At 39.0% G+C, this 19,275-nt stretch overlaps 1 protein-coding gene across 6 annotated transcripts in view; it reads left to right on the forward strand.

The window, feature by feature from the left end:
- The window catches only part of Cacna2d1 (calcium voltage-gated channel auxiliary subunit alpha2delta 1), a 403,873-nt gene extending 384,833 nt beyond the window's left edge, over positions 1–19,040 (forward strand). For all 6 annotated transcript variants that reach the window (XM_075956382.1, XM_075956383.1, XM_075956384.1 and 3 more), the window contains 8 exons: positions 368–439; positions 1,174–1,326; positions 1,431–1,483; positions 2,187–2,242; positions 2,865–2,994; positions 5,289–5,398; positions 5,733–5,815; positions 15,125–19,040. In XM_075956382.1, the coding sequence (XP_075812497.1) occupies positions 368–439; positions 1,174–1,326; positions 1,431–1,483; positions 2,187–2,242; positions 2,865–2,994; positions 5,289–5,398; positions 5,733–5,815; positions 15,125–15,241 (774 nt within the window). In that variant the 3' untranslated portion in view covers positions 15,242–19,040. The remainder of the gene's footprint in view (positions 1–367; positions 440–1,173; positions 1,327–1,430; positions 1,484–2,186; positions 2,243–2,864; positions 2,995–5,288; positions 5,399–5,732; positions 5,816–15,124) is intronic.
- The last annotated feature ends 235 nt before the right edge of the window (positions 19,041–19,275 follow it).

The following is a 19,275-nucleotide window of genomic DNA, read 5'->3' on the forward strand; positions in this document are numbered from 1 at the left end:
GCCAGTATTATGTTTAAAATAGTAAAATTTTATGTGTTACTACATATGCTGGTCTGTCTAGCATCGCAGACACTTAGAGAACCTTGCAGTTCTAAAAAGACTTGGCTGAGTCTCTTTTCAGATTTGTTCAGACAGTTGTCACTGGGAGGTAGATAGCTGGTGATAGATTATTAAACCTAGAGGCTTGATATGCACAGCAGTGTGCCCTACACGTATAAGGTTAGTGTCTCCGGAATACATTTCATCTGGAAAAGATGGAGTCATCTAAATTTCTCTTATGCCTCTTGCTCGACTTCTCTGTATCCTCTGCAACAATGGTGGAGCAGCGTACTAGCCTTCCTGAACACCTGTTGATTTCTGCTCCTAGGTGATGGACTGTGTGATTCTGGATGACGGCGGGTTTCTTCTGATGGCCAACCATGATGAGTACACTAATCAGGTATGAGCCTAGAGTAAGACAGAAGTCCAGTTTCTAAAGTGTTTTCTATGATTAATCCGAAAACCCCTTTAGGTTTTTAGAAACCGATGAATTGTTTAATTTTTGTGGCAAAATAGATCTTCCAAAGATTACTATAATGTAGACCAGTGCACTCTAAATAGTAAACCTAGCTCTCCTTTTGTAATTGATTTTCTTTGAGATAATAATAGTCCCCATTAATGCAGGTAGCTAAGGATTTTAAAAATGATATGAATGTGCCTTTAGTCTTTAAACAGTCAGAAAATTGCTACAATCAGTTGATAATGTCCAGCTTCAGCCAAGCTAGTTAAAGTGTCTGTCATCTCAATTGCCTTCTCTTGTGTGGTAAGAGAACCAAAATTTGCCCTTTGTTGATTTCCGGTATATGGTTAAACATTATTAACTCTGGTCTCTCTTGGAATCTTAATCCAAAAGCCATTCTTCTTACCAGGGACACCTAACTGTGACCTTATTACGCTTAGAAGTGGCTTGCATGTTCATTCCTCCTACAAATATAAGGTCACAGAGAACCCCTGAATAATAAGAGTTCCTAATTTCATTTTGGTTCTTCCACATTGCCAGAGTCAGGTTCTCATTTATTCAAATTTACAAACTGGTTTTCTAGTTCAGTTCCTTAGAAAGAATTTTTTTCTCTATATTAAATCTGATGTTGATCCTTTGAATTTGAAATGACCAAATATCTCTTTCTTTTCCAGATTGGACGTTTCTTTGGAGAGATTGACCCAAGCTTGATGAGACACCTGGTTAACATATCAGTTTATGCATTCAATAAATCATATGACTATCAGTCCGTGTGTGATCCAGGCGCTGCACCAAAGCAAGGGGCAGGACATCGTTCAGCATACGTGGTCAGTAAAACCTGTGCTTGAGCTAGCTAGTTCCTCTCATGGGGACAGTCATGCCAGTGCAGACCAATGTAATGAATTCTGGATATTTATTTTACATTTTATAGCCATCGATTGCAGACATACTGCAGATTGGCTGGTGGGCCACGGCTGCAGCTTGGTAAGTCAAGTGTTTGGTTTTATTATAAATGAATGAAAAATGTCATTACAATACGGATTTATGACAAGGGAGCTGTATTATGGGTATTATTCTTTCCTATGAACAGATTAGAAATATTAGTAGTTATTTTTCAGTGATCATAGGAAAGATACTTTTCAATTTTCTATATGAAAATACTGATAGGTCCAAAACATTCTCCCTCTTCAGAGTTTTTTAAGCAATATTTGTTCTTGGTGATCTCTTCTATGTATATAATGCACTTGATTCCCCCCTCTTTTCTCTCCCTCCCACTTATCCTGTCCTCCCCTACACACCCCTTAAGTATCTTATCATCTTTTTGTTTGTGGTCCCCTGAGTTCACAAAGGCCAGCGGAGTGATTATGAGCACGGCACTATCCAGTAGAGCCCGATGGGTTCACCAGGGGGTATACAATCCATAAGATAGTTAAGGGATTTGAGAATAACGACACCTCTTCCCCCATAATCCATTGGTAACCAATAGCTTAGTGTGGAGGGGTGGGACCCAAAGCTCTCTCCCTTAGCCAGGCTAGCTCCTTGTGGTCCAGTCTTGTGCAGTCCCTCAGGAGGGTCCTTCACTCACTTAGTCATGTAGCAGGCCTTCATTCACGCGCTAGTTTTCATGTAAAACCTTGGGAAGGACAACTTCTAGATGTTTCTCAGTTGTTCATTTTTAAAACTCCAGGTCTATTCTCCAGCAGTTGCTCTTGAGTTTGACGTTTCCACGGCTACTGGAGGCAGGTATGTCAATGCGCTGATGTGCTCACCAACACAGAAGTCCATTTTTCCTTCGGATTGTGACATCAGTTCAGTAAATTCATAGAGAGAAGTCACATGTGTGTATGTGTGCATATGTATATGTGTGTATACACATGTGTGTGCATGTGTGTATGTATGTGTGTGTGTATATATGTGTATGTGGGTGGATACTTGTGTATATCTGTGCATGTGTGTGTATGTGTATAGGTACATGTATGTATGTGTGCGTGTGTGTAGACACATATATGTGTATGTATGCATGTGTGCATATATGTGTATCTGTGTGTGTACACATGTATGTGTGTGTACATGCATGTGTGTTAGCAAAAGAAAGAGATCATCAAACTGATACTTTTGATATATCAAAACTTACTTTTTAATGTTTTATAAACTGTTATAGTCCGCGTTGGTTTGCCTTTGTAGCTTAGGTATTAATTTATTATTTAGAAACTTACCAAGCACCTTTCAATGACTGTCAGGCCATTACTCAACAGTAAACCAACCGATCAGACACTTGCCATTAATCGCTAATTGTCTCTGCGAGTAGTGATTGTAAGAAATGCGGCTTCTCCGGTGGTGATGATCTTCTCTCTGCCTCCCACAGTTGAGATGGAGGAGGATGACTTCACCGCCTCCCTGTCAAAGCAGAGCTGCATCACGGAACAAACTCAGTACTTCTTTGATAACGATAGTAAATCATTCGGCGGTGTCCTGGACTGTGGAAACTGCTCCAGGTACTCTGCTCCTTTGTGTGGCGCAGTCCTTGTTTACCAAGGGCAGCGTTCAGACCTGTCGTAGTCACGGAGAATAACAGAAATTCTCAGTGATCTTTGAGATGAATAGTTGTTTTCAGCTGAAAATGCCCGAAATAGTTGGTTTTGTTATCGGTCTCATAAAGTCTTGATAACTTATAATTGTTTTAGCTACAGTTGCATATAAAGATAACTGCTTCTGATTTTAGACAGAATGGAGAAACTCGAATGCACTCTCATAAGCAAAGTCAATATTGAAAACTTTGTAACAAAGTTTAGCTATGATAATTTCAATCAAATACCAGTCCTTTTCATCTATAATAAATAAGAAGGGTTGTAAAATGTTGGGGTTTTCTTTGTCTACTTCTATCCTTCCCTGACATGAAAAATCATATAACAACTTTGATGTGCAATTGAAGGCTCTGAGAAAAATATCTCCTAAGATCGTTGTGACTCTTACCATTCAAAAAACATCTTTTAAATACAGAGAAAATACACTTTTCTGTAGACAGAAGTTTCTATCCTGGCTGGCCCTGCTGCCATTCAGTTCCAAAGAAACATACAGAGGCTTATATTAATTATAAACTGTCTGGCCTATTATCTTAGTCTTATTAATTAGCTCTTACAACTTAATTAGCCACTAATTCTTATCTATGTTTAACCCACGTGGCTTGGTATCATTGCTCAGTTTAGCATTCTCATCTTGCTTCCTCTGCATCTGACTGAAGACTGCATCTGGCCTCTCCTCTTCCCAGAATTCTCTTAGTCTGGTTGCCCCGCCTACACTTCCTGCCTGGCTACTGGCCAATCAGTGCTTTATTAAAGCAATACGAGTGGCAAATCATTACTGTGTACAAAAGCATTGTCCCATAGCACTTGACTGTAATAGAATAGAAGTGAAAGACAGGATGGGAAAGGAAAGTGATAATCCATGCTATGGGGTCACTGAGCCACAGGGTATAAAGTGTAGAGGGGCTTTCTAAAAAGAGATGGAGGGCAAGTTTTCCAGAATAACACGAACAGCAGAAAGGAAGGGGACGAGGTAAGGTGACCTAGGAAAGCATTGGAATGGTTGCTGGGGGCTGATAAAGTTAGTCTACAACATAACAATAACTGTTTACTCCAAGGAGTAACCAACAGGCATAGTTAATATTTTTTACGACTTGATTTTGTAAGCTACTTCTGCAAGGAGGTATAGTTCATGAGGAGGAAGGTAAAGGGAGAAGTCAGATATGAACTCTGGGTAAAGATCACTTTATTTAAAAGTGAGTGTACAGAACTTTCAAGTTTAGAAACTGGAGGAGCAGCCTGGCGTGGCTGCAGTTGGGGTATGTGCACAGCACCTTGGCTGTGCGCTAATTGTGGTCCTCTCACGGCGATGCGTACATGAAGAACTGAGAGGATAGAGACTGGTCTAACGCATCGCTTGAAAGCACTCTCACTTAAGGTAGTCGATGTTTTCTCCCCAGTTCAAAAGGATAAGCTAGTAAAATTCATTTGAGAAAACGTAAAGAAATTAGATCTTGCTCACATATTGGTTACAAAGGAAAACTAAGCAACTGACACTGGGCATGGAGCGTAGAGCCTGATTCTGTCTCTGAATTCTGCAATTAACGGTTTCCAACTACAGACACCTATCTGTATTACCATTAAAGTTAAATGCAATAATGAAAAATTTTATGTCACCTTGCAAGAGCCTTGCTTCCCATATTGGATAGAAAACATTTGTGCCCTTGCGGAAAGCCTATGAGGAGCCTTAATCCGCACTCTCTCCTGAACCTCAGCTTGACAATATGCTTAGCTGCTTTTTGTTTCCTGCTTTGCCTGCCTTCAAAATAAAGTATTGCTGGTTTATTGCCAATTATAAATTCTGCCATTTCCTGTATGTTTAAAAATGAAGCATTTTTAGGATTTTGGACATTAACTGAATAGTACTTATTTTTGTAATTAGGACCAACAACTTTAAAGATTTCAATCAAAGATGGTTTTAATATGACCTTAAAGATTTTCTATTTTTGAGAGAGGGAATGTGTTCATGTTAGTAAGTAAAAACATAGTGATCTTGAAGTCATACTCGTGTGTGTGTGTGTGTGTGTGTGTGTGTGTGTGTGTGTGTGTGTGTGTGTTATCCCAGATGGTGATGCTTTGTTTTGGTTTTTTAATACATTGTTTTATCTTTCTTTTCATTAAGAAAGGATCTTGGAATGATTTCCATTCTTCTTTTTTTCCAGAAGATGGTTTTCATTTAGTGATCTTTTCTACAATGTATTTTGCAGAATCTTCCATGTAGAGAAGCTGATGAACACCAACTTAGTATTCATCATGGTGGAGAGCAAAGGAACGTGTCCCTGTGACACGCGGCTGCTCATGCAAGCGGAGCAGACTTGTATCCTTTGCTGCAGGAGATGTCTGGAGGAGAGCATCTTAAAGCAATGAGTATTTCAGTTTCTCACCCTGTTTATTATCCTTCAGAAGAAAAATACTGCAGTACCAAACTTTGCATGGGAGGTCAGAACTGATGACAGTACTCAGGACCTGTGAGAACAGTTCACTGAACATACAGTTTCTCACCATTCCAAATACTTGAATTGGTTCTCTTGGCTGAGAACACTGGCATAGGTTGGTCGTAATTGATTTTGGAAATCCATGCATCTCATTGCCTCTTTTGACCATGTGGGGAAGAAGTTCCATCCACCCTGTTCCTTGACAAGCCTCTCTAGCTGACGGTCCAGATCCTTGTGACATGGTGAAGCAACCCAGATACCGAAAAGGGCCTGATGTCTGCTTTGACAACAATGTCCTGGTAAGGGTTTCCATGAGTTGCAGTAATAGAAAATAATAGTCACTTTCCACAGGAGTTAAAGAGATGTGTTATTTTTAACTCATCATTATGTCTTTACCGTAGGTTTTCTCTTGAATGTGATGTACTTCCTAGTAAATTAAAATTTCATTTCATTAGCTTTTTATGGTTAGCATAAGGTTAGGAGTTCTTCTGCATTTTCCACTATCTTACTTTCAATCAAAACTTCAATAAACTTTTTAATAGTCTATACAGTTATGTTAAAGACATAATAATAAATAATAATAACTTGTATAAAATGTTAATCACAGGAAATATGTCACCAACTTAATTTATATTCCAATCCTGCAGGTGTTATTTTGATTTTAATTAAGATGTGTTTAGTCATCATCCAATTAAAAACTTGTTTGGATAGTTATTATCTAAGTATTTTATTATATTTTCTCCTATATCAGTTTTTTTAAGAAAATCTTTTGTGTATATGGATGTTTTGTCTGCATATATAATCTGTGCACTACCTTTGTGCCTCATGCCCAAGGTGGCCTGAAGAGGCCATCACAGCCTCTGGGACTAGAGTTATAGCTTGTTGTCAGCCATCACATGAGGACTGGGAATCAAACATAGATGTTCTGAAAGATCAGCCCTAACCACTATGACAATTCTCCATTCACTCAAACTATATCTTTTATATGAATATAGCTTATGAATTACTTATTAATTGTTAAGTAAAGCATTTAAGGAAAAATGACTGAGAGTCATTTCAAAAACAATTGGTTAGGCTTTTTCTTTCAGAGAATCTATAATATATTACAGCCCTACCGTATTACCAGGGCTGCCTTTGAGACATCCAAAGACCACAGGAGAACATGGATGCTGGCAGACCAAAGTCATACTAACCATGAGGATGGTGTACTGGCTGTCCAAAAGCCCGAGTATACAATGCTAGCAGGGCACACACTAGCAAGAGCTGTTATTTGATGACCTGGTGTTGACAGAGTGCTACAGACTTGAAGCGCACGCTCCTTTTCCTTTCATTTGAAATAGGTTTTATGGTACAATATATTCTGATTACCATCCCCTTTCTATCGCAGCTACTCCCAGGTCCTCCTCCCCTCCCCTCCCTACCTTCCCATCTAGATCCTGAATCTAAGAAATAACAATAAAATGAAACAAACCTGAGTAGGACAAAACCACAGACAAGAAAAAGAACCGCAAAAAGCACAAAAATCACATGTAGACATACTTTTACACACACAGGAATCCCATAAAAACACAAAACCAGAAGCTGTTGGCGGAAACCGCTTGCCCAAAACTGAAATAATCACACAGAAACTATATTATTTCCAATACTGTTTGGCCAGTAACTTAGGCATATTTCTGGCTAACCCTTGTATCTTAAATTAACCCATTTCTATTATTCTGTGTATTGCCACGTGACTATGGCTTACCGGAAAGGTTCTGGTGCATCTTTCTCCAGCAGCAGTTACATGGCTTCTCCCTGATTTTGCCTACTCTCTCTCTCTCTCTCTCTCTCTCTCTCTCTCTATATATATATATATATATATATATATATATATATATATATATATATATATATATATATCTTCCAGCCTGGCTTTACTCTGATAAGTCACTGGCCAAAAGCAGCTTCTTTATTAACCAATGATACTCACAGCATACAGAGGGGGAATCCCACATCAAGAAGTCATAATACATACACAAAAGACTTATAAGGTTTTAAAACTAAAACAAAACCAAACATAAAGCAAAAACTCTGACACAACTTTATGAGACAAAGAACCTCCAAAGATTCCCTTAAGTTCATTTTATGTTGGTCATCTAGAGCTGGGCATGGGGCTTGACCTTAAGGGTGGTTTGTTTGCTTCCCCAGTGAAACTCCCTTGGAGAAAACTAGCTTTTCATTTGCAAGTGACTCTTAATTGGAGATAGCTTCTGGGTTAGGGATGGGGGCCTGTGTCTTCTTGATCTTTAGCCCTAGGACCCATCATGCACAGACCTATACAGGTCTTGTACATGTTGCCACAGTCTCTTTGTGTTATTATTTAATTATTTTCTCCTCCTTTCCACTATATCATTTTAAATTCTATTACTCCCTCAATTGCATTAATTTATTTTCCTTTTATCTTAGACAAAATAGAGGGTTAAGCTCACAAAATATTATAACTCATACCTAATATATATTGTTTAATGATGAGTACAACCTTTCCTAAAATGTAGTGCTTTCTACTTCCTACTGCTTTGACATCCTATTATAGTCAGTTAATACACATATATTCAGCTAGATCAAATGTTCGTTTATTAATTTATATATGCATATATTCTTATATATATTCAATGCCTTTGCTTCTAAAATTAGCCATCTTTGTTCACAAAAATGACTGTAATAGATCACTTCTATATCCTTTTACTACTATCAATGTAATATTACCCAGGTCTCTAATTTTTCTGTTTTATTTTTGTTCACTGGCTTACATACCCCAAAGAGTATTCAAACAGAACAGAGCACTGTCTTCTTGTGAATTGGGTTTTTTTTTTTTAAGACTTGTAGAGACATCTAGGAATCAATGTGTGTTTTTACAGGTGTTCTTCCTAAAGCACAGCAATATCAGCCTCAGAAATAGTTTTCACAGGAATATGTTACACAAATTGATATGCTAATTTTAAACAAGCAGAGTAGCTGAGTTTTAATTCTCTGAATCCACATAAAAAGCCAGATATGAGCCAGTTGTGGTGGCACGCGCCGGTAGGATTTGCTGAAGGAGGCAGAGGCAGGAGGATCACGAGTTCGAGGCCAGCCTGGGCTACACATTTTTGGGGGAGAAGGGTGGGAGGAGGGGGAGGCAAATGGGAGGCTGGGAGGAGGGGGAAACTTTTTTTTTCCTTTTCTCAATAATAAAATAAAATAAAATAAAAAAAGCCAGATATGACTGCCAGTGATTGGAACCCCAGCATTAGGGAGCGAATATAGGCAGATCGCAGTCGTACTGGACATCCACCCTTGCCAACGTGATGAGCTTTCAGCTCAGCGGCAGTCACTGTCTCGAGGCAATAAAGATGGACAGAGGATGTTCTTTTCTGACCTCCTCGTCACATGCATGGCACATTCTCATAGCAAGTTAAACAAATCAAATTGTTGGTGGGAACAGATCTGAAATATAAGATGTGGCAGCCAGATCTGTTTAAGAAGAACTGATGTATTGTCTTGAAAAGGGATTCAAAATTAAAATTACTTTTTCCGAATTTAGCACGGAAGGCGTTTTGGAGCACACAGATATAAAAACTCCTGCCATTATCTCTACCATACCTTCCAGCTGTCATGTTTTCTAGCGGCCTGCTCATGTTAGGTTAGCCATTTCTCAAAGAGCTGCTTAGGGGCCCCAGAGAAATGTCAGTCATTACAGAAACGTCATTCATCAGCTACTCATCATGAACTTCAGTAGTACAAGCACAGATTAAAGTCACAGAGAAGACTTTACAAGACGATGTAAAAACCCCACCTCACATATTCTCATCAGAAGACACTGTACCTTTTAATCAAGACACTGATGACGTTTGACACCTTCCAGCAGTCTGGATGTGTCAGCTGTTTTGGCCAGTGCTAACCATGTGTCTTCAGCAGTAGAGTACTTTCTCGGCGCTTACTTGCAATGGCACTGTGCCACTGTGCCGGGTGGAGGCTCACCTAACTGCTAACTGCCCGTAGACTGCAGGAAATCTCCTCCTGCTTGTCTTCTTTGCTGGGCTTTCTTTCCCTCCCCTGTACTTGCTACTCCGCCCGTTGTTAATAGGATCAAGTTGTTTGTACAAGGAGTCCTGCCAGCTCCACGATGCTAGCTAGATCCTAGCCTCATTTTCCTTCTAGAAAATGACCAGTCACTTCCTCTAATGTTTTTTTTTCTTTTGGTTTTGACTTAGAATTTTAGAAAAGAACCCATATACTTAAGTCCATGATAAAACATATTCTGAAACAAGATTATTACAATTCCAATACTAATATTATTTTGTAGGTACTCTTTTTCAAATTTTGCATCTGTTTCTCATGCTAAGCCCAGCGGATCAAATGCCTATGTTGGTTTAAAGATCATTATGTTTCTTATAAGGTGTTGGTAGAATCATTACACCAATATAGATAAAAATTGAAAAACTTTCAGGAAATTTTACTTTCAATACATAATTATTAGAACTTGTGACCTTGATTTAATTTTTAAAATGTTTATGTATAATTAATGTACCATTTCAAATGTAATAGGTAGTTTAAGAATATCTGAGCCAGTCATTCAGATGTTTTTCTTATTCATTTTCTTTTTTTCCCAGCAAATCTAACTTAAGTAGCATCTTAGGACTTATTCCCAAAATATGTGTATGCTTATTTTAATATTTTAATATAAAGAGTTCTAAGTTTTGAACTCATTTTAAGCACTAGTATTTGAACCTGGGCCAAAATGGCCATTAATCTTTAATCTTTGGGGAAGTTTCTGTAGCAAGAAAGCAGGCTGCTGCGGGTGCCTCTGTGGCTCGTGTTCCGTGTATCGTTTACCCTGTTTCATTTCTGATGCTCTAGAATTATCGTCACGGTAATGCTGCAGTGGCATTTGTCCGGCTCTGCCATCATTGGTCCTCAAGTAGTCATTGATTAGGAATTCCCCAGATCAGGTGGATGTTAGTAAGAGCAGAGTGGGCTCGTGGAAGATTGGGAGAGCAGAGGAAAGCACAGGAAACAGCCACGTTTGTTCTCTGAGATGACAAAACAACGGTTTTCATGGTAAAATAGTTCAAAGAATATTCCTTTGTAAAATACATACATATGTTCTCAAACCAAGATACACAGTGTGATCTGGAATATACATTTATCAGTCCATTAAAAGTATATAATTAATCACTTTAAATGTAATAGGATGCTTCTATAGATGTCCTTATTTTTGTTTGTTTGTTTGTTTTTCGAGACAGGGTTTTTCTGTGGCTTTGGAGCCTGTCCTGGAACTACCTCTGTAGACCAGGCTGGTCTCGAACTCACAGAGATCCGCCTGCCTCTGCCTCCCAAATGCTGGGATTAAAGGCGTGCGCCACCACTGCCCGGCTAGATGTCCTTATTTTTAATGGTAATAAAGATGAACAAAAGGGAACCAAAGGGTATCAACTTATATGATATGACATATATGAAATGGTATAAAAATACATTAGTTTTTATGTTTCATTATGCAATTTACTTTTACAATTATAAAAATTTTAGATAGATATGAATCATACCTTATCACTTAGATGTAAAATAATAACTACTGAGCTTTTTAAGCTACCACTACTTAATGAAACTATTCCATGAAACAAATATTAAAGAAAATTGCAGGTAAATGTTGTAAAGAGGACCTGAAATTTTATTAATAAAATAGACAAGAACATCAGGAAAACCATGAAGGATGCTTACGGAAATATGAGCATGTGTATATGGCCATTGAATGATGAGAATTTTCCATGCTTTAGTGCAGAAACAATACTGCACCATAATGCCTAAGGTTGTTCATCCTTCGTCACTGGCTACTGCAATGATAGCTTTTCTTTGTTTAACAACTTTTCTACACAAATAGAAGTCAATTTTCAATGTAAGCATTATTTACAGAGAAGGCTTTAGACTCTGATCTCTTTGCGCAAATCCAGTGTCTACCACACAAATGTCTGAGCGCAGATTGTTCTCACGAGATACTTGCTTTCCAAGGCAGAGTGCTTTCCCACAGTTCTGCAGCCCAAGGCATGAACCAGCATTAAGTAAACACTTGCCATCTGGGCACATCACCTGTGACCCTCCTGAGCATCTACTGCAAGAGCCCTGGCACACTGTCGTAGTATGGCTATACAATTACAAAGCTCCACACCACAAGGACTTCCTAAAACAATAGCATCCAAAGTAGACCTTTCAACGGGGTTTTTATTGCAGACCAACAAGGTAAAGAGCAAAAGAAAGACAAGCAAAATCGCTGAAGGTCATTAAAGTTAAAGCATGCCCATTGGGAGAACTGTATCACTTTAAACAAACCCAGATTATAAACGTAAGTCACTGAGTACATAAAGTGAATATGTGCTTTATATGTGTGTGATTCTTAGGCTTTCTACATGTAAAATCTTGACCTAGTGTTCTCACTAGCTTGTGAGGTTCATGACATTATGTGACCTTTCCTGCTGTGTCTCTGCATTCACTTCAGATAGGGAAGGCAACAGCTGCAAGTAAGGATTCCTCCCAAGTTAATTGACAGGAGTCTACGCAGCATGTGGCCAGCTACACCTCCCCCAAATCTCTCCTTCTTAGCAATTGTTGCTGCTCACAAGAAGACCTTATGTGCCTCCTTGTCCTCCCTTCTTTATCTACAGGGGAAAGTCAATGGGCCCCAAATGTAAGGGTCTTGTGGGATGACCATGGATGCGCTGAGTCAATGCTTAACATGGATGAAAAAAATCATTCAACTCATGGGTTAAGGAAGTTAAGGTTAATGAAAATATTTCTTTAAAAAATGAAAGGAAACACAGCATGTGTTAGGGGTATATTTAAAGGGTAATTCTGAAGATTCTATCTGCCCACAGATTTCCCTAAAATTAAAAGTGATCCATTATTGTTGGATATATTCAGCTGTTTTACGTCATTGGAAATAAGTGACATAGTTATAATTCAGAACACAAAACAAAATATAATATCCCCTTAATCAAAGTATTTCATTTTGAAAAAAAATTTCTAAAATATCCAAGTTTTCTTTAAATTAAGTGTAACTGAACTCTTTGGGGGTTACTCTCCTTGGAGAGAAAAGCGGCTGAAGAAAGCGAGAAAGACGTGAAAACGCTCTGAGCTAGAGGGTGCATTGTAGAGAGCGGCAGCGGAGTCAGGGAAGGGGAAAGATGGGATGTGGGAATGTGTCATGACGAAGGCCTGTCGTCCTTAGGACAGATGTGGGTTGTCTTTAGAGCTTGGTTCACATCTCACATACGAGGTCGAAGGATGTGACCTCTGGTTCACGAGGACAGTTGTTTGGAGAAAAGCAGAAGCAATGAGAAAAGTGAGGCCCCTCATAGTGAGGTGATGGCCATGGACCTGAGATAGAGAACAGGAAATTTGGAAGTGGATTTTGAAGCCACAGTTAAGAGGACTTGCTGGCGAATTTGACTTGAGAAAGAAAGGAATCTCAAATTACCTGGGAGTCTTTGTCCTGATATATGCTAAAAGTACCACTTAGGGACACTGGGAAGAATCAGCAAGCTTGGTAGTGAAGCTTTAAACCTCACAGTATAGACGAGAGGAGAGTTGGTGACATAAGATCAGAGGAGAGATGGGCGGGGGCTGTAACAGAAGAGTAATTTCCAAGTACAGTAGGTGAATTTTATTTTAAATAAACCAAACAAGGAGGGAAAAAAAAGAGGACAGAAAGCTAAACTCTGGAAAATCTCACCAGTTAGAGATCCTGACGGAGTGAGGCCAGCCCAGGGAGAGCAAGAGAATCCCAGACAAATTTCTAGACTACCCAGAGTGTTAGCCAAGAACACCTGAGAACAGGGTGTGGGAAAGGAATATTACACAGCACTGAGTTCTCCTGAGCTGTCAAAAAGGTGAGAACTGATGATCTACTCCGTTAGCTAGTCAGGTTAGAACCATCTAACTCTTTATATCTGTCTTAGTTAAGGTTTCTATTGCTGTGAAGAGACACCATGACCATGGCCTCTCCTATAAGGAAAGCATTTAATGAGGATAGCTTGCTTACGGTTTTTGAGGTTCAGTCCCTTATCATGGCAGGGAGCATGGTGGTGTGCAGGAAGATGTAATGCTGAAGCTGAGAGTACTGCCTCTTACAGATAACAAGAAGTTGACTGAGACACTGGGGTATCTTGAGACTAGAAACCCTCAAAGCCCCTCCCCCTCATAGGGACTCACTTCCTCCAACAAAGCCATACTTCCTAATAGTGCCACTCCCTATGAGCTTATGAGGACCAAATACATTCAAGCTGCCCCAGAATTTAAGAGGCAGCATTTCAAATTTAAAAATTCTCCCTTGGTGTATTATTTTCTCAGCATTTTCTTGAATAGAAAACAGCTATGCTACCTCCAAACACAAATCCATTCATTTACTCAGCTTCGAGTAGTGCTTTAATCTCTGGCAGGGAAGTAAATCGGAAGCTCCCAGTCTTTGAGAGTTTAGACTCTGTAAAATTACTCTACAGAAAACCCTTGCTCACATTTATCTGTAACCTATCTCGATCCATTCAAGATGAGCCTTGGGTCAATGAATTTTTAAAAGTACCTTTATGAGAATGAGTGGACATGACTTTCACTTATGAAATTCACTACAGTGTGGGGAATCTTTTTTTTTTAAAAAAAAAAAAGATTTTTATTTAGTTGTTTACAGTGTTCTCTCTGCATGTGTGCCTGCAGGCCAGAAGGGGGCACCAGATCTCCTTACAGATGGTTGTGAGCCACCATGGGTTGCTGGGAATTGAACTCAGGACCTATAGAAGAACAATCAGTGCTCTTAACCTCTGAGCCATCTCTCCAGCCCCAGGGTGGGGAATCTTAAACTGTGGAAAATGTTGCAAAGTATGAAACCATGGAACGAAAGGTCAAGAAGAGCTGTGCTCTTGGGCATCTGCCTGAGCCTCTGCTGGCTCTGTGAAGAGAGCCAGTGGGTGTGGACACCACACATACTGCGTCACGGCATGGCTCAGTGGATAAGCCTGGCTCCTCTTTCTACCTTAGTTCTTTATTTGGACTGTGTTTTCAGGATGCCCTCGTATTGCTTCAGGTCCAAATATGTTATTTCTCACGTTACTATAATTCCTAACATCAGGGTGCCTGTAGCCTAGAAGTTCATCTTGGACATCAGAAATATGGGAAATGGATCTTTATTTCTACAGCTTATCGATTTCTGCTTATGGATAACAGATTTAACATCATAATTGTTGGTAATTATTAAAATATTATTACATTTTATGTTTATATCTTAGATATGTAAATATAAAGGATTGTTCATCATTGCAGTCGAGTTTTTAATTAGTAATTCCTATATCCAAACAAGAATTTATTAGTAGCTTCCATTCATCACTGTCAGAATTTCAAACATTTGACAAATACCACCATGGAGACCACTTTAGCACAATTTCTGTACAGTAAAATCTAGATCAATATTACCCAGTTCAGTTCCAGGTAAAAACAATTTTACCAGGTAAGTTCACAAGTGGAGCAAATATGAGTTAACCTACAAGTTGCTTTTTACATGTTTCCTCAAGATGGTAATGTTCTTTATTTGTATGCGTCTCCAACAGGAAGATTATACCGACTGTGGTGGTGTCTCTGCATTAAACCCTTCCTTGTGGTCTATCATTGGACTCCAGTTTCTCCTCCTGTGGCTCGCATCCGGCAGAAGACACTACCTATGGTGACCTTCCGACCCCATCTCTGCAACTACAATCCAGACCCTGCCAACACACGAGCCCTCAGTTACATTCTTAGAGTCAGTTGAAGAAGCTACCCAGAACATTAGCCAGGTCTCTACCATGGCACCAATCTAAGGCTCAGATTCTTGATCACCCACTGGCTGCATGTCGGGGTGTCAGAACCTGGAGCTTGTGTGAATGCTGCGTCATCCGTGTCCACCATCAAAGCAAAACTCTGTCTGTGCTCTGTGGGAATTTGGGGGTTCACTGTCGCGCCACTGGTGATTACATGTAGGAGGCTCCCCCGGGCAGGCATTGCGAAAAGAAGCAGCGTCTTGACTGATCTACAGTTTCAACCTGCTGCAGTTTTACCAAGAAGAAGAAGAAGAAAAGAAAAGAGAGAAAGCCCTAGGGCGGGGGGCAATGACATTTTTGCCTTCACTTATTTTCTGTTAAAGAGTAATTCCTGCTGTGAGTGGTTATTAAGTATAGAGAGAGGGAGGGAGAAAATCCATTGGTCTAAACTGTTGAAATACAAACTAATGGCTAATTTTCTACCAAAAAAACAATTTGCCATGAATCAAATGCCTTATAAAAGAATGATTTCTCTGCCAAAAACAAAACGCAACTGTGACCAGTTGATTTCGGGTTAGGTGCGAAGCGTTGGTTTGAAAATGAGGAAGGGGTGACGAGGTTGCAGGTGCTTGCGGGTGAAATTGGAATTCATGACACATTTCCTCATCCACGGAAGCCCTTTAACGCGTGACGTCATGTCCCTTCTGTTCAAAGTACAGTCATGTAGTGCTAGTCAGATATTTAGCTCACTCTAAGAGACGCTTGTGGGGGGAGGGGAAGTGTTTTCCTGCGGGTGATGAACGTGGGTGGCCAAGGGTATTTTGCATGATGCTGCTGCTACCTTAACTTTCCGGTTTGTTTTTCCTTCTTCCTGTAGAGTATAGTCCACTGAAGAGTGCAGTGGGTGACAAGGTTGTCATGTAAGAATCCGAACCTTGCAGTGTAAATGCACCTGCGTCATCTTTTAACATGTTGAAATTTCTCTGAATATACTGTGTGACGGACGTGCTGAATGACCGGGGTTAGGCAAACGGGGGGGACATGAGAATTCATGGATTTTATACAGATTCATGCTTCTGCCTGAAAACCTATGTACAGATATTTTAAGTACATAAATCAGATTTAACACATTTATTTTTTTGAAAAGTACATATATGTTCTCAATGGAGATCCAGCCTAGGTTTCCTCTTTGTTCGTTTCAATTGTAACGTGTACAATCCAGAAACCGCTGCTCCCGCCGCTTCTGGCTCTCCATTTTGGTATGATCATATGATCAAAATTCCCACGCCACTTCCTGAGAGGTTTTACATTAATCTGAACAAACAGGAAACCTTGAATCTATCTGTATGCACATGAACACTTGATTGTGAATAATAAAAATTTGATTTTATACAGCTTCCTTGGTGAAAAAAGCATTAGTGTAGTAGGTCAGAAATATCATTATAGATTAATATGGTAGCTAAACTTTATTCTGCTTTGAGAAATTATTTTCAGGAGTAAACAGTATTTGAAGAGAGGGTAAAAACAATGAATGTGTCTAAGAAGAGTAATTTTACTGTAAGCTGAAAGTATGCATATATTTTTATGATAAATGAAGATTTTTTTCTTTTTAGTTACACATGCCAAGTATTGGTGTGTGCATATGCTGGAAATTTTCATATGCATCATTTTACAATCAGAATTATTTGCAATCTCCAGCATACTTTAGTATGCTCCACATATCAAAGTTGTAGCCAACTCTTTAACATAGTTTATTGTTTTGTTTATAGCTTTGCCTAGATTGTTATTGGTTCCGACCACCATGCTACCCTGAGTACCATTTGTATACATTTTATAAGTTGAGATTTTGTTTCAGTTCAAAAGGGGGAGGGGCAATTGAAATTACTTCGCCAACTGATGACTTTTGAAGTGACATCGGTCACCACTTCTGATACATTGTCATTTTTAGTCTGATCATAACTGCTGTTGACCTTAGAAAACAGAAAGGTGATGTAAAGGGAGGGAAACTATGTTTAAGCCGTGCTGTGTGTTGGTTATTTCAAACTTATTATTACCTTTTGCTGGACTACTTTAAATCCTGAACATGTTGGGAAAGGGAACTGCGACTCCATCCATAAGAGCGATGCACATTGAAACCATTGAATTGCTTCTGGCAAACAACAACCGACCTTCAATTTTGTTTCAATTGTATTGATTATACTTTCGTGGCTAATGTCACTCACAAAGCGTATGACCGTCAGTGACATGATGGTTGTCTTAGCCGCCACTGAGCTTGGCACCTCTTTTGCAAGACCTCATTTGGTTCGAGTTCTATGTCACCACAACCACAAATATGGTAAGAAATTGGGCAAAAACATGTCCGCGGACTAAAACTGCTTTTCGTGACTTACACTAACGTTTATGTTTTTGTAAACACTTCTAAGTGACACTAACACCCACCCCACCAAAATTACAATATTACATTTAACATTCTTTTCTGCAAATTCTCTTAGCAAGAGTAAGTATAGTGTGTTATTTACAGAAACAGAACTAAATAAGCGATCATTTTAAAAAGCATTTAAACTGTTCTTATTAGTTAATTGCTGCTATACTCACGTAGCTCAGTGTCCTTTTTCACATAAACAAAGTCAAAACAAGTCTTGCATTGGTGTTGAGTGGCAGGAAAGAATTTCTGCATTAATGGTTTCATCTTTTCTTCATTTGAACAACCAGCATTACTGCCAAATGCCAATCGTGGTCCACATTTGTAACGGGTTTTTAACACGACATAGTTAGCAAAGTTTGACTGAAGAGATTTTTAGGTCCTGGCCCTCTGTTTTCATGTTTCTAAAGCTTGAAGCGTTATTGCTTACCTTGGGAAACACAGTGTTGCTACCATTTGTAAGTTTTCTTATATATAATATTCCTTTTACTACTTGTAAAGCTGGCCTTATGGGGTTCAAATAGGCAGTATCCCCTTTAAGTGACCTTTGCAACCCAAGTGTTACTTGCTTATTTGATGCTCTCTTGTACGTTAAATCTCATTTAAATGCCTGTCTTCAAGTCACCAAAGCTGAAATTCGACGTCTTAATTTAAAACTCCTGAGTCTAAAGGCATAGAGTCTAACCTAGCAAGACACAATGGATTTTGTGATTCTTTTTTTCCCACTTGCCCCAATCTCCAAATATTTTTATCATTAGCTGGAACTTGCATCGTTTTCCATAGCAGAATGTTCATATTGTTAATATTCACTGTACATTTCTGTAAAGAACAAATCACTACAACAGAACTACCAAGTGCTGAACACTTCCAGAATTTTTGCAGAATTCGATAGCCCTTACCAATGGTTCCATCTACCTTGTTTCTAGTTCACATAACAGAACCATGGAAATTCCACTGAGACTCTTGGGATACTGTCTTGCGAAGATGCCAACTGAGTTTCCAATGTGACCTGGCAAAGCTGTCCTTTCCTTGTGCGGTATGACTGTGGGATCATGCTTTTGGGGTTCCCTTCATGAAGTGCTCATTGTGCATCATGCTTCAGGCCAAGTGGCTTTTGTGAACAACAGATCTTCCCTTCCCTTATTATGTCCTCTTGACACTTTTGTGGAAATTAACTAGCAGGATGAAAACATTTTGTAAAAATTTGTATAATACTGTTATAAAAAATATTTATAATCCCAGAAAACGTTGTGTTAAATCTTGTGCAAAAACAGTATATTCAGAATAAAAGTTTATCATTGAAAGTCACCATACAGTTTGGGTTTTTGCCTTTTTTTAAAGATCTAGTTAAAAAAGACAACAGTCCATCTTAAATACGTTTGTTAAAAAAAAAAAAAAACAGGCCTCTCTCTGGATGGAGAAGATTCTAAATTGCAGGAAAAAAAATGGTTTTAAGCATGTGCTTTTCCAGTTACAGATCTCAATGCACGAGTGAATACATAGGAGGAATCTTCATGTAACTCTGACTGTCCTTATCTGTGAA

The sequence above is a fragment of the Microtus pennsylvanicus genome, chromosome 22 (assembly GCF_037038515.1).
Source record: "Microtus pennsylvanicus isolate mMicPen1 chromosome 22, mMicPen1.hap1, whole genome shotgun sequence".
Lineage (NCBI taxonomy): Eukaryota > Metazoa > Chordata > Mammalia > Rodentia > Cricetidae > Microtus > Microtus pennsylvanicus.